The sequence below is a fragment of the Aulonocara stuartgranti genome, assembly GCF_965226115.1.
Source record: "Aulonocara stuartgranti genome assembly, chromosome: 16".
NCBI classification, from domain to species: domain Eukaryota; kingdom Metazoa; phylum Chordata; class Actinopteri; order Cichliformes; family Cichlidae; genus Aulonocara; species Aulonocara stuartgranti.
In genome coordinates, this window is record NC_138952.1 from 11,448,085 (window position 1) to 11,460,515 (window position 12,431).

Genomic DNA, 12,431 nt, shown 5'->3' on the forward strand with positions numbered 1-12,431 from the left:
CTTATAGAAATAGCAGGATGAAATCTGAAGGGTACATGGCTATACTCTCTGCTCAGATTCAACTAACGGCAGATTCAACTGGTTGGACAGGATTTCACAGTGGAGGCATGGCATGGAGGAGAACACGTTCAACGGGCAAGTCAGTCACTTCATCCCAGTAAAACAGTGAATCCTTTTTAATCACTCGAGACAAAACTGAAGGGAGAGAGACCTACAAACAAGCAGCAACTGAAGTTGGCTGCAGTAACAGCCATTAAAACAGCATCCAAACTGTCGAAGTACTGACTTTTTAACATTTAAATAGTTACATAAAACTATCTGTAAAGTTATAATTTAAAAATATCCAAGGGAGAATATAATAATTTGGGTAAAATCATCCCTTTTCTGAAGCATCTTATGCCGAAGCACCGTCGGCCATTAAAACGGCTCACTGTTATTTAAAAACGGAGTAATGGATTCATTTAAACATGGCACTGCTACCTGTGAAGCACGTGGTTGCGTGAGAGGTGGCACAGTGTGAGGGGAGCAGTGAGGTAAAAAATAGTTATATAAAAAATTAAAAGGTGCTTGGAGTTCTCTCAGAGGATGTATCACTGATGAATTTTAAAACACCTCTTGCAGTAGAGGGCTTAATTAATAGCCATATGCATGAGGGGCTCTTGGTCCCGCTGGTGTATCCCCTAATAAATTTTCTCATATTTCATCATTTATTAGAATATAGAACTCTATTGCCTGTTTCTTACAGTCACGCAGCATGCAAGAAGAGTAAAAGTGACAAAACTAGAGTCTCATGCTTATTAAAAGGTTGGTGTTTATTCAGATGTTATATTTATTAGCAAAGAGCATGTTTGAAAAGCTGAATTTGTTTATTTTTTATATTTCCCCGTATATTTTTGAAATGAAGAAAATGATGAATGAGCTTCATCAGGCTTTTGTTACAAAGACATTTGCTAGTTAGGTCAGTTCATTGTTGGGTTTGGTCTTTTCAAAGGATTTGCTAGCAATAAGAAAAATCTACAAATCTAAAAGGCTACTGTGAAAGCTCATCTTCCTTATTTTTCTGCCTTTTTCTTTGCTTCTTTTTAATACTAATTCAAATCACCATCAAAATGCAACTTTCATCCTTTTTTTCTTCCAGTAAATTTATCCTGGTAGCTTTTGCAAAAGCTCGCTGAAAAGCAAACAAAGCGACAAACAGTGCTGCAAAAATACCTCTGCGGAGCGAGGCAGAAAATTCACCATTGTTATCCTTTAAATGAGAAGCAGCAAAGTAGAAGAGCAGAGCCCAGAGACTTGACCCAAACCCCCAACAGAGACAGAACAGAAGCAGGAACAGAGAGCTCTCACAGTCACACTGTCACTTCGGAGGAGAGTCCTTGCTTCACTGTCACTGCTGTAGACTTGTCTGCCTCTCTCAGCCCTGCTCCTCCACACCACTGTGGTCCACGAGGGATGAAGTTGGTGGTGGTGAGTGACAGAGGTCTGCAGCTTGTCCTGATTCCAGCGGGACGTGATGGAACTGCATGTTTTTGGTTTTTTTCCACTGCTCTGGGACTTGTTCGAGCTTAAATATATACAACACAACTAAAATCACACGCTACTATTAACATAACAAGAATAAACAGATTCATAAGCTGGTTTTCCTTCAAGTTTGTGTACTATTCTTATTATTATGCAGTATAGTCATCACTTCCCCATTATGCCCAAGACAACAAAAGGCGGCAAAAGTCTTAATATACCAAAGAGTTTGATAAATAAGTCATAGAAAGACAGTAATTACAAACAGCTGCAGCCATTTAGTTCCACACAGACATCAAGGGAGAGATGGAAGGAGTACTGGGTAATTTTGCCTGAGTAAAAATGGACCAAAATAAAAGCAAAGAATTTAAAACATAGGCCTATGTTGAGTAAAGGCTACTATATTTAATGTATCTTTGTATATTTTAGCCTTCCAAGGTGAGCCACATTGGATATTCATGCCCCAGTCCTCAACAGTATACTATATTTCTTGTCTAAATTGACTAGTGATAAATTACAAATATACAGTACTTCTTGATTACTTAAGTTCATCAGGAATGAGAACAAAGTAAATCCTGCTTTTAGGAATTTTAAGTGACACAGATCAATTAAACAAACGCTTATATAGAATAATGAATAATAAAAATAATTGCCAAAAATACCGAGGTAAAACTCAGGGGAAAAAAAAAATTAGTTATCGCTAGAAATTTGCGAAAGTCTATTAAGGCTGTAAAAAACGACTAACATTTAAACCTGCAACATTAAATCAGATGAACTTCTTTAAAAGATCACCTCTAAGGAATTTCTTTACTGTCTCTACAGCTTTAATCCTCTTTTGGCTCATTTGTTTGACTTTATATATACTATCCTTGTTGTCCTGATAAATCTTTAAGAATAACATTCATACTGAATGCAAAAATCACGTGCTATAGAATCAAACTACCAATACATTTTTGCAGGGGCCAGTAAAAGCTACAAAATAAATTAATAACTAAATAAATAAAAATAATATCTGATATCTTTCAGTTGACCAGAAACATTTTGGTATATACAGTATATGGTAGCTGTCTTTGATGTTTTCACAAGATTTTATGCTACAAAAAAATAAAAAAAATAAGTACACTCCATGATTCAATGGTTTGTAGAACCAACCACCTTTAGCAGGAATAACGTATGTAAGGGTTTTGTGTATGATTTTATCAGTCTCACACATCATTGCGATGGAATTTTGACCCACTCTTATTTAGTTGCATCACTTCATTAAGGTTTGTGGGCCCATTTGTGGATGCACAGCTCCACCACAGCATTTCAACTTTGCAACACTGTAAATGATTTTTTCCTCAGCCACGCTGTTGTAGATTTGCTTTAACTGTTGAAGAGATTATGTCATATTTGGCTCTAGAATATTTGGTACAGAGTGAAAGTTCATGGTTGACTGCAAGGTGCTCATATACTGTGGCTGCAAAACAAGCCCAAACCATCACCTCTCCAACACCGTGCTTAATAACTGGTATGAAACGTTTGTCCTTACATGATGTGTTTCCACCAGTTGTGGCACTGGATGGCAGACATTTCCACTTTGGTCTCATCTGTACTCCCATACGGAAAAGAAATAGTAAAAACTTATATGTGATTACTCATGAAAGTGGCCACTTTCATGAGTAAATCATATAAGGCTTACATGATTTACTCATGAAAGTGGCCACTTTCGCATTACTTTCATACATTGTTTTAGTAAGTATCCAAAACATACAAGTTTCATTATATAATTTTTCAAGGGATCTTATATCTGTTTTCACACTTATATGCTTTTCATACAAGTTTCACACAAGACAGATACAAACTTTATAAGATTTATATATATATCTTTTCCATATGGGCTTGTTCAGATGCAACTTTTTAAACCTAAGCTGCAGTGCCACCACGCTCAATTTAAAGAAAGCTTTCTCCTAGCGACGCTTCCAACCACGTCAAACTTATTCAGTCTTTTTCTAATTGTACTGTCAAATATTTCTGCAATCTGACAGATGTAGCTCTTAGCTTTTTTGCAGTTACTTTGAGCATTACACGGTCTGATCTGACCTTGGGTTGAATGTGCTGAGATGTCAACTCTTGGGAAGACTGGGGCATTGTGTTACTACACACCTGAATGCTCCAGACCTGCAAACTGTCAAATCGACTGCTTTAACAGAGGTGGTCACACTTATCCTATACTTGCTCCTATCCAGTATTACTGTATGTATATACAGCCATATGAAATACAAATCAAGTTCACACTGCTACGTATTGAACTGAGGAAACATCAAGAACAAAAAAAACTTTATTTGGCTAGCAGACAGGAGCTGCAGTCAGATATTCTGTAGGCCTATGTTGATTCCACGTGACACCAATTTGTAGCAGACAGACATGATAAATTGTTTGAATAACATTATTGATTATTGCAGTTTTAAGAAACAGGAGAAGTTGATGTCTTCCTCATGGCTGGCTTTTTTTTTTCTCCACAGCTTCAGCTGGATCAGCAGCCACATGAATTATGCAGGAGACTTCTTCTTCTTCTTCTTTTTTTAATAATACATTTTTTCTGTATGAAATGTGATGTGAGGTAGAGGTGCTGCCTCAGTAACTATTCTAATCAACAAAAACAACCTCCCCAGAATGACAGAGAGGCCAGGCTAACTGAAAGGATAATGCAGGCTGTGACTGAATAAGTTTGGGGTGAAAACGCAGACAGTGCAGTAGAGGAGAAAGTGTTGGCGCTTGCTTCCGCAAGTGTGTGTGGGTTCATGTGATCACATATGAGCCTTCTTCTCTTTGAAGACTTAACATAATCCGGGTTGCCAGATTAGAGCAGGTGTCAGAGGGCTGTGAGCCACAGGTTGCCAGACTGGGTTTCGGCTAAGTGAAGTCTGTGGGATCCTGGACACTGATAGACAGAGCAGATAACTGTAACAGTGGCAGAGAGGACAAGAAGGGGATTTGGAAAGCTACTGTTGACCTCTGCTGATGAGGTCAAGCTGTTCATTAAAGAAATCGTGGCATGTGCCTTTATCAGTCTTTTCCAGTCCTGTCCTCTGATCCCCTTTATCCGCCTATCCTTCTGTCTCACCGGCTTTCATGTTGTAAGGAGGCCACACACACACACACAATACCGGCTATCACACACAAAGACCTTGGCTTCTTCCACTGTTCTCTGCCCTGTCGAACATTGTTAGAGTACATATTCACACACGCATATTCAAAAGCACTTTACCCACCCACACACCTCAGTAAAACAACCTTGCTTAGAGCCCTAATCAAAGCATCAGTGTAATTCAAACCACTCCTCTCTTACCCTAACATCCCTCACAGTCACCTCACTGCAGTACACCGCTCTGCTGCAGAGGCTACAAAGGGCACAAAAGGAAGGATGGATTAAAGAAAATATGAAGAAAATGATTAAAAAACATTGCAGCAGTGTAGTGCAAAACTCTTCAACTAGGCTACATCTGTGTAATCATGACACCTTCATTCTCATAGAAGCTCCCACTCTTCAAATCTAGCATAAGCAGAAAGCAAACATAGATGTAAATTTAGTAAGCTTTTAGGCCAGCCAGGTGTTAAACAGTCATCATACAGCAAGTCCTCTACAACCTTACATCTATGAGAGGCGTATGACTGAAAGCTCCCATCTTTTCCAGGCAGCTGAAGTACATTTGGAGCTTTTTTGAAACTGAAAGAGAGTGAAAGTTCCTCCTACACAGGGCAGCGGGACTGCAGATATGATAGCTTGTGATGGAGTCAAAAAACACTCCAACTGCTGTTGTGACTGCTATTAGACAAATTCAGGTAAAAAAAGTCTTCTTGTACTACAATTCAAAAACTCTTGCACCTAGTTTGTGCGTGCCATCTTAAACAAAGTACCCTCCTACAAACATAGATCACATAGAACTACCAAAATCCAAAATATGCTTTAAATGTCAGCTGTTAAACTTGGACTTTGCGGACTTTTGCATTTAAATGAAACCAACAATAAAGGTGTTCACTGCACATCTAACATAAAAAAAAGAAAATATAAAATAATATCTGTGAAGTTCATGGTTGCAGTCCTCTGGCAACCGGGATGAAGAGTTCAAGTACAAGTTGCAGTTTCTAAAAGTTCCAATAATTTTTCCCAGTCAAAATGAATTTGAAGCACAGCGGAAACACGTCCATGTCTTTGATCTGAATTAAAGCTTTCTGATGAAACTATGAGTGTAAGAGATTGAGAAATGCATTAGAAAATATCAGGTCAAAGGTCAGGTTTAGATAATAAAAACGTCCTGGGTCCACACATTCCATCCAGAGGCTTTAAAGGCATTTAAAGCATGTGCTTCTAAAGCTGGGTAGAAGCTAAGGACAATAATGTTAAGGAAACTAAAAACACCACCTGCATGTTAAATCCGCTCACATTGACTTCTGAGTCAGTGCTGAGTGAATTAAGCAATTATGGTGTGTGTTTTGTTTTGTCTTTGCACTTTGTTAAATCTTCATAAACTATTGGGTCACATACTATTGGGTCCTGAGGGGTTACTTAATCTCAAACATAAAGACCCTGCACACCACCGCTATACCCACACGTGTCATTTATTTTTCAAAAATAAATAAATCACTTGGATATCCGGAGACCAATAACGCCAGGTATCTAATTCATTGTCAGCCCCATTAAAAGGAATTGCAGGAAATCTTTGATGAAAATCATTAACTTGGAGTATTTTGATTGAGCTCGCGTCCAAAGACATCAAACACTTTATATGGAACAGACATTTTTGTCCACTGAACCCAAATCCTTCCTAATGTCAAATGCCTTCTTGGTGGGACACTAGTCAGTTGCAGTAATGTGAGAGGTATATTGTAGTATACATTTACACTACATATGCTCAGGGTGTTATGGCTCACACCCTCCGCACACCAGATCTCTGCTGATCTAGAAAGCTAAGTATAGGTGTGGCTCATGTTATATTACTTGAATGGAAAAGTGCCCATTAATACCAGTCCCTGTAGGCTTGGGGTGCTTTGGCTCAGGAGTGTCTGAGTTGTGAACCACAGCCCACCAAGCCGGTTGGTTGTCTACAAATGGAAATGTTGGTGGTTCGATCCTCGGGTTTTCTAGTTTATGTAATGAAGGATCATTGGCCAAGATATTGCATCCACTTTGTGCCTGTCATAGTAGGGAAGTGCTTAAGGCATTGAATACAGCACTTGTGAATGAGACTTTTAGTTAGAAGTACTTTGTTTATTTAGCTAGAGTAGAAAGGTGTTATATAAAAAGTATCAGTCTACTTAAGAGAAACAGTCAAATGCATCTTTACATATTAAAAACTGTGTAATTGTGTGAAAGATAATCAGTTTATCAGGCAATTGGTGACAAATGCATAAAAAAACAAGGTGCAAAAGATGAGATTTGCAGCCTTAGAAACATTGTACTTCTCTTTATACCTGTATTTTTGCATTTGTTATTTCTGTGATTTTTCACACAGATAACCCACTGGAACAGTATCAATGTCTCTCTGCAGAGATATTCTGACGATGTGTGTTGTTCGGCATATTTTAAATGATATCTCATCTTCCTCCCTCTATGACAGTCCGCCTTTTACTTCAATTCAGTCTGACTGTGAACACTTTTGATTTCCAATCTGATCGGACAGCGTGTCTTAATAATTCAATCTGGGAGCTTATATCACTGCTACCAGCAAATGTGACTGAGAAAATCTTCACCATCTTTAAAACTAAAATACAAAAATACATTTTTTAAACAGTTATTTTGCTGTCAAGGTGTCAGAATCTTAATAATGCACTCTTGCTTAGCTTGCTTCATTTCCACCTCCTATTTTGGACAAAACAGGTCATCAATGTTGTAGATGTTTTAAATCCAAATTCAAATTTTGGTATTTGTCTTTAGAACTCTGTGGGTGTTGTAAATTATCCAGACTCTGTGTGTTACCAAAGATTATTTCTTAGAAAAATAATAGCTGTCTTGATCTGTTCTTTATTTGATTTAATTAATTTGTATCAATGGAGATCAATCCATTGTTTTACTACCAGGAGCTATTATATTGTTGTCATTTGCATGTGAATGGAACCACAGGTTCGTATTGTTGGATTACTATAAATATTATCAAAAGACGCAAAACTCCTTTTTAAAAATGGTTTCCATAAATGTTTGCGAAATCAACATCAATATTAAATATATTGCAAACAGAAGATTAATTTGTGATGTTGAATATTTCACTTTTTGTGAGCAATTCTACTTATTTTTTTTGATCAGTATCTTCATAGTGAAACTGAAAATTATTTAGCTTCCAAATCTAGCTTCTGAAATAGAGTCTTGAAAGTGTTGTTGCTTTTCTTTTCTGTCTTGCAGAGTTACACACCTGTGCATCTGCCCACATAGTATACTTGAATGTGCATCTTTAACGTTAGGGCAGACTAATGATTTACCTTTTTTCCTTCTTCCTTTGCATGTGTGTCTGTCTGTGTTTCTTTTTCCTCAAATATATTTGGTGCTTTGATTGAATTATTAGGTTACCTAATGTAATGTGATAAATTGGCAAAACTGATTAGAAATTTAGTTTGTTCAAAAACTCCTCATTATCAATTTAATACATAATTGAAACTAAAAATTGCTTAATTATTTAAATCACTATAAAGGCAAAACCTTCTACACAAATTCACATTTTGTTCTTAAAATAAGTGCGCACAAATGATATATAACCCTATAATTCGTTGATATGTCCTTCCCTTCCCTGGGTTTTAGTGGTATTCTGTGTCCAAAGGTAATTGCTGAAGCAAATGTAGTGAAAGGCTGTGCCAATGCCCTGTGGAAATATTGAGCACATACATTACTGTAAGGAATTTTGAAGCTTACAGTTATACTTAAATGGATCATTACAGTCATACTTAAATGAATCATTACAGTCATACTTAAATGGATCAGAGCCGTCCCTAACAGTATTAGCTGCACTTGTACTTTTCCTGTCATGACAAGCCAAATTGTCTGCTGTTAAAGACGCCTGGTTACCTTTCGACATACTTCACTAACGGTAACAAGTGAAATATTCCTCCTCCTTAACTATTTGTAGGCTGAATCCTGTAGCCTGAAGCCTGAGATGACATTTTGTAAATGTTCAGATCACTTAGGGCTCTGCGCATCAACATATAAAAATATCAAAGATGTGAAAATGTTTTTGCACCTAAATGTTTCAAATCATTAAACAAATTTGAATATTAGACAAACAGAATTGGTCCTAGCACAGAACCCTGTGGAACTCCATAATTAACCTTAGTGTGTAAAGAGGACTCTCTATTTACATGAACAAATTGTAGTCTATTAAATATATATGACGGATAAATAGGGCACAAACCATGACTTTGGTCAGCGCACTTATCAAAACTCCCCACTTGCCACCGTGGACATTGTTGCTGCAAAACTTTACACGAACGTCTTTTGGGGCTTCTACACTGCACTGATATCTGCACAATGAAACCAAATAATCTAACCAATAGGAAGAATGAATTATGTGATTACCATATCTACCTTTGAAGCACAGACAACACCACCCAACTAAAGTGATATTTCCACTTAATGCACAGACAAGAGTGGATGTCAGTTGAAACTAACCATGCAGTGAAATATTCACTCTGAGTAAAACCAGGATAAGTATATCCATCTTACCTTCCAGTGATGAGGAGGAAGAGAGTGAGGATGACAAGAAGAGTAAAACCACCAACCGCTGCTGTGACGATCACTAACACCTGGCCTTGATCAGAAGCCATGTTGGAGGCTGAAGGTAAAAGAAATAGTAGGAAAGAAAATGAGATGAGAAGGAAAATATGTAGCTGGGCAGAGACATTATGTGGGGAAGAGTAAAATAACATCATCATGTTAGAAACATGGAAAGCGGAGTAAGAGCACTTAAAAAAGATAAAAATAAACATGGACAAATCAGAGGGAAGTGAGAGGATTTCAGCAAAACAATCATTCAACATCATCTTCATTATTTCTTATCATCAGTGTAGTATGCATAGACCATGTAAGCTCTCTTGATAGGTAGATATTAGGAGACATGTTTGATCTGCTCTTCATAATGCAAGAAAACCCTCAGTTAACTTTCACACGGGAATGATTCATTTGCCTGCTGCTGTTTAATTAATATTATTCATTCATGAAATTGTGATTTAGTCCATGAACATTTGGTTAAATTGGACCCATTTGATATTCATGATTTTCCCTTTTCTGTGTCTTGTCACAAGGCTAACGAATCCCAGATAATTGAAAGATGATTGCTATTACCAAACTTATTTCTATAATATTTCATGCTTAATGAATATGAATTGGAGATCTGGGTGCGTGGTCGCTAGCCCAAAGAGCGAGCCTCATGTGGGTTAATACATTAAGTGCGTGTGTGTGAATAGAGCCAAGAGCACATATGTGAACGGAGGTTGTCGAGAATATGTGTGTTTTGGTTGATAAAAATAATTACAGTCTATTTAGGGGATGGTAGAGTGAAAGTGGTCACATGACACAAGGCAATTTTCCTAGTCCTAAGCTTCACATCACTAACTAAACAGATGTGTTGGACTGATGCTGCTGTAATGAGGTGTGCACAGGGAGAGAGGGGTGGCAGAGGAGGGGATGAAAAATGCAAGGTGAGGAAAGGGATGACAGAAGTGACAGACAGATACACAGACGGATGGAAAACCTATTGCGGTGACAGTAACTGACAGGCAGACAGACAGACTGACACAGAAGGAGAAAGCGACAGGGGCCAAAACTGCTTTTTTTTTTCTTTCAGATAAAAGGCCAGGCAGTACAAAGGCTTGGCCAAGCACTCTCTGATCCACAGATAAAGCAAAGCTCTGCAGCTTTGGAAGGGAGAGGGCCACTATGAAGCCAAATCACCCCTCAACAATACCTGACCCAACATAAAAGGGCATCTGGACCTTTGTATTTTATGAGTAGACTTGCAATAAAGCACCTACTCACACATACACACTGGGAGAAAACATTGATTCAGAGTACACCAAACATCAAGGCTGTTTTGTCAGACTCCCCTGTTGATTGTATTCAGTTTTTCGATCGCCGTTGCAAGTGACATTCTGACCTTTTAGGCATTCAGGGGTTGTGGTTTCAACCTATATGAAATTCACACTGCAGAGATGCCAAATGTTCACATTGTAGTTAAATCCATGTCTACTCCATCGTGTGTTTTCTATCCAGGTGTAGTGGCCCTGTGTTTGGGATCACTGTCATTTTGAAAAATGAAGCCACGTTATTCCACGTTTAAACACAAAAATCAAACTTGACCTGGAACTATAATAACTGTAACTACAGGCTGATTGGAGGGGAAAAGAATATAATATATTTATAAAGCAACAACAAAAAATGCTCATGTTGTTGTACTGAACTGACAAATAAAAACTGTACTTCTGACACCAACATTTCCGATAGATATAACTGTGCCTAATTGGGAACCAGGCGACTTCTAATTAGTAGCTGTGAGATATGAAAGTGGTGGTGTTATGTGTGGAAACTTGAAGGTGGTCTCACATCCAGGTTTATTATTTGCTGTGGCGCCTCTGATGTAGGCTGCCTTAGGTGCTGCTTGAGGCTACATGAACTACACTTGAACCTGAGCTGCTGGTTGCAACTAGCATCTTGAATCGCCGACTTACCGTCTTGAAGATGAGCAAAAACAACACATTATTTAGAGTTGAAAATATATTTTTCAATATTAAACCTGATTTTCTCAGACTGAATGACAAATTATTATTGTCATGAAAAAACCCTATTTTTTGGCCTTACTGCAGTACAACAAATAAGTACTGTAGATTGTCTGAGGTACTTACAGTCTCCTGTAGTTTCGTATTCATATTTAGGAGAGTAGGAGCTGTATCCGGCAGCTGTTCGGGTGCGCACGCTGAAGACGTACCAAGTTGCTGGTTTTAAACCCGAGACAATCACACTGGGGGCTTTGGTGCGTGTCGATGAGTAGCTCAGCAGCTCGTGTTCCTGTGGGGCAGAACAGAGGGATGATCAAAAGTCTCAGCATTGCGGAGAATATTTTGACCAAGTTTTAAAAGATACATTTGTCATTGATATTTTTTCAAGCAGTGACAAATACTACCTTCCAGCCACATTGTAGTGATGGAGAGCTTGTAAGCTCTTTTGATCACTTTTAGGAACAAATATTACAGGCAGTAAATCATTCGTATGACACATTTGTACTGCTGAGATGTTCTACAAAGTTGCCTTTTCTTGTTAAATTAATGTTGTGAGCTTAATAATTCACCGGAAACATGACATATTCCTCTTGAGAAGTGATATATCTGCCCTTTGAATCATATGCTGAGTATTTTAGTACCTTCTCATAATATTTGACCTCGTAATCAATGATCGGGAGTGCTGTCTGTTCAGGTTGCTGCCAGGAGAGTGCAATGCTGTTTGGAGAAGCCCAGTCCTTCTTTAAAGCCCCGACCGGAGACGGACCTGGTTTGCAAACACACAGACAGGTATCATTTTCAGTATGTTTACCCTCTTGGCATTGTTGAGAAACTGCTGCTGAAGACACTACATGCTATTGTACACAAAGTGCACAAAGAGTGTGTAACTATGAAGTGCAATGTGCCAAGACTCAGCAGCAGAAAATAATTTAATTAGCAAGCTTACTCTTTCACATGAATCACCATTCCCCTCCAATAAGTCTGTATTTCTAACAGTCCAATCTAGAATTTTGTTTTCTGTGCGGTCTCTTTGTGTGGTATATTTGAGAGCTATTTAGCCAGAATTACATACGATTTTATAGACTGTATTATCTATAGCCATAAAATCACATTAAAGAATTAAAGAATCAGCTAAACAAACAATAGAATTAAGCAGACCATTGAGGTATTCTTGA

At 38.0% G+C, this 12,431-nt stretch overlaps 1 protein-coding gene across 1 annotated transcript in view; it reads right to left on the minus strand.

Annotated features, from left to right (window-relative positions):
- The window catches only part of LOC309691352 (ephrin type-A receptor 6-like), a 183,806-nt gene that overhangs the window by 19,173 nt on the left and 152,202 nt on the right, over positions 1–12,431 (minus strand). Inside the window, exons 7-9 of the mRNA XM_082508968.1 lie at positions 11,898–12,022; positions 11,383–11,545; positions 9,209–9,317 (exon numbers count right to left, since the gene is read on the minus strand). Coding sequence (XP_082365094.1) covers positions 9,209–9,317; positions 11,383–11,545; positions 11,898–12,022 — 397 coding nt within the window. The remainder of the gene's footprint in view (positions 1–9,208; positions 9,318–11,382; positions 11,546–11,897; positions 12,023–12,431) is intronic.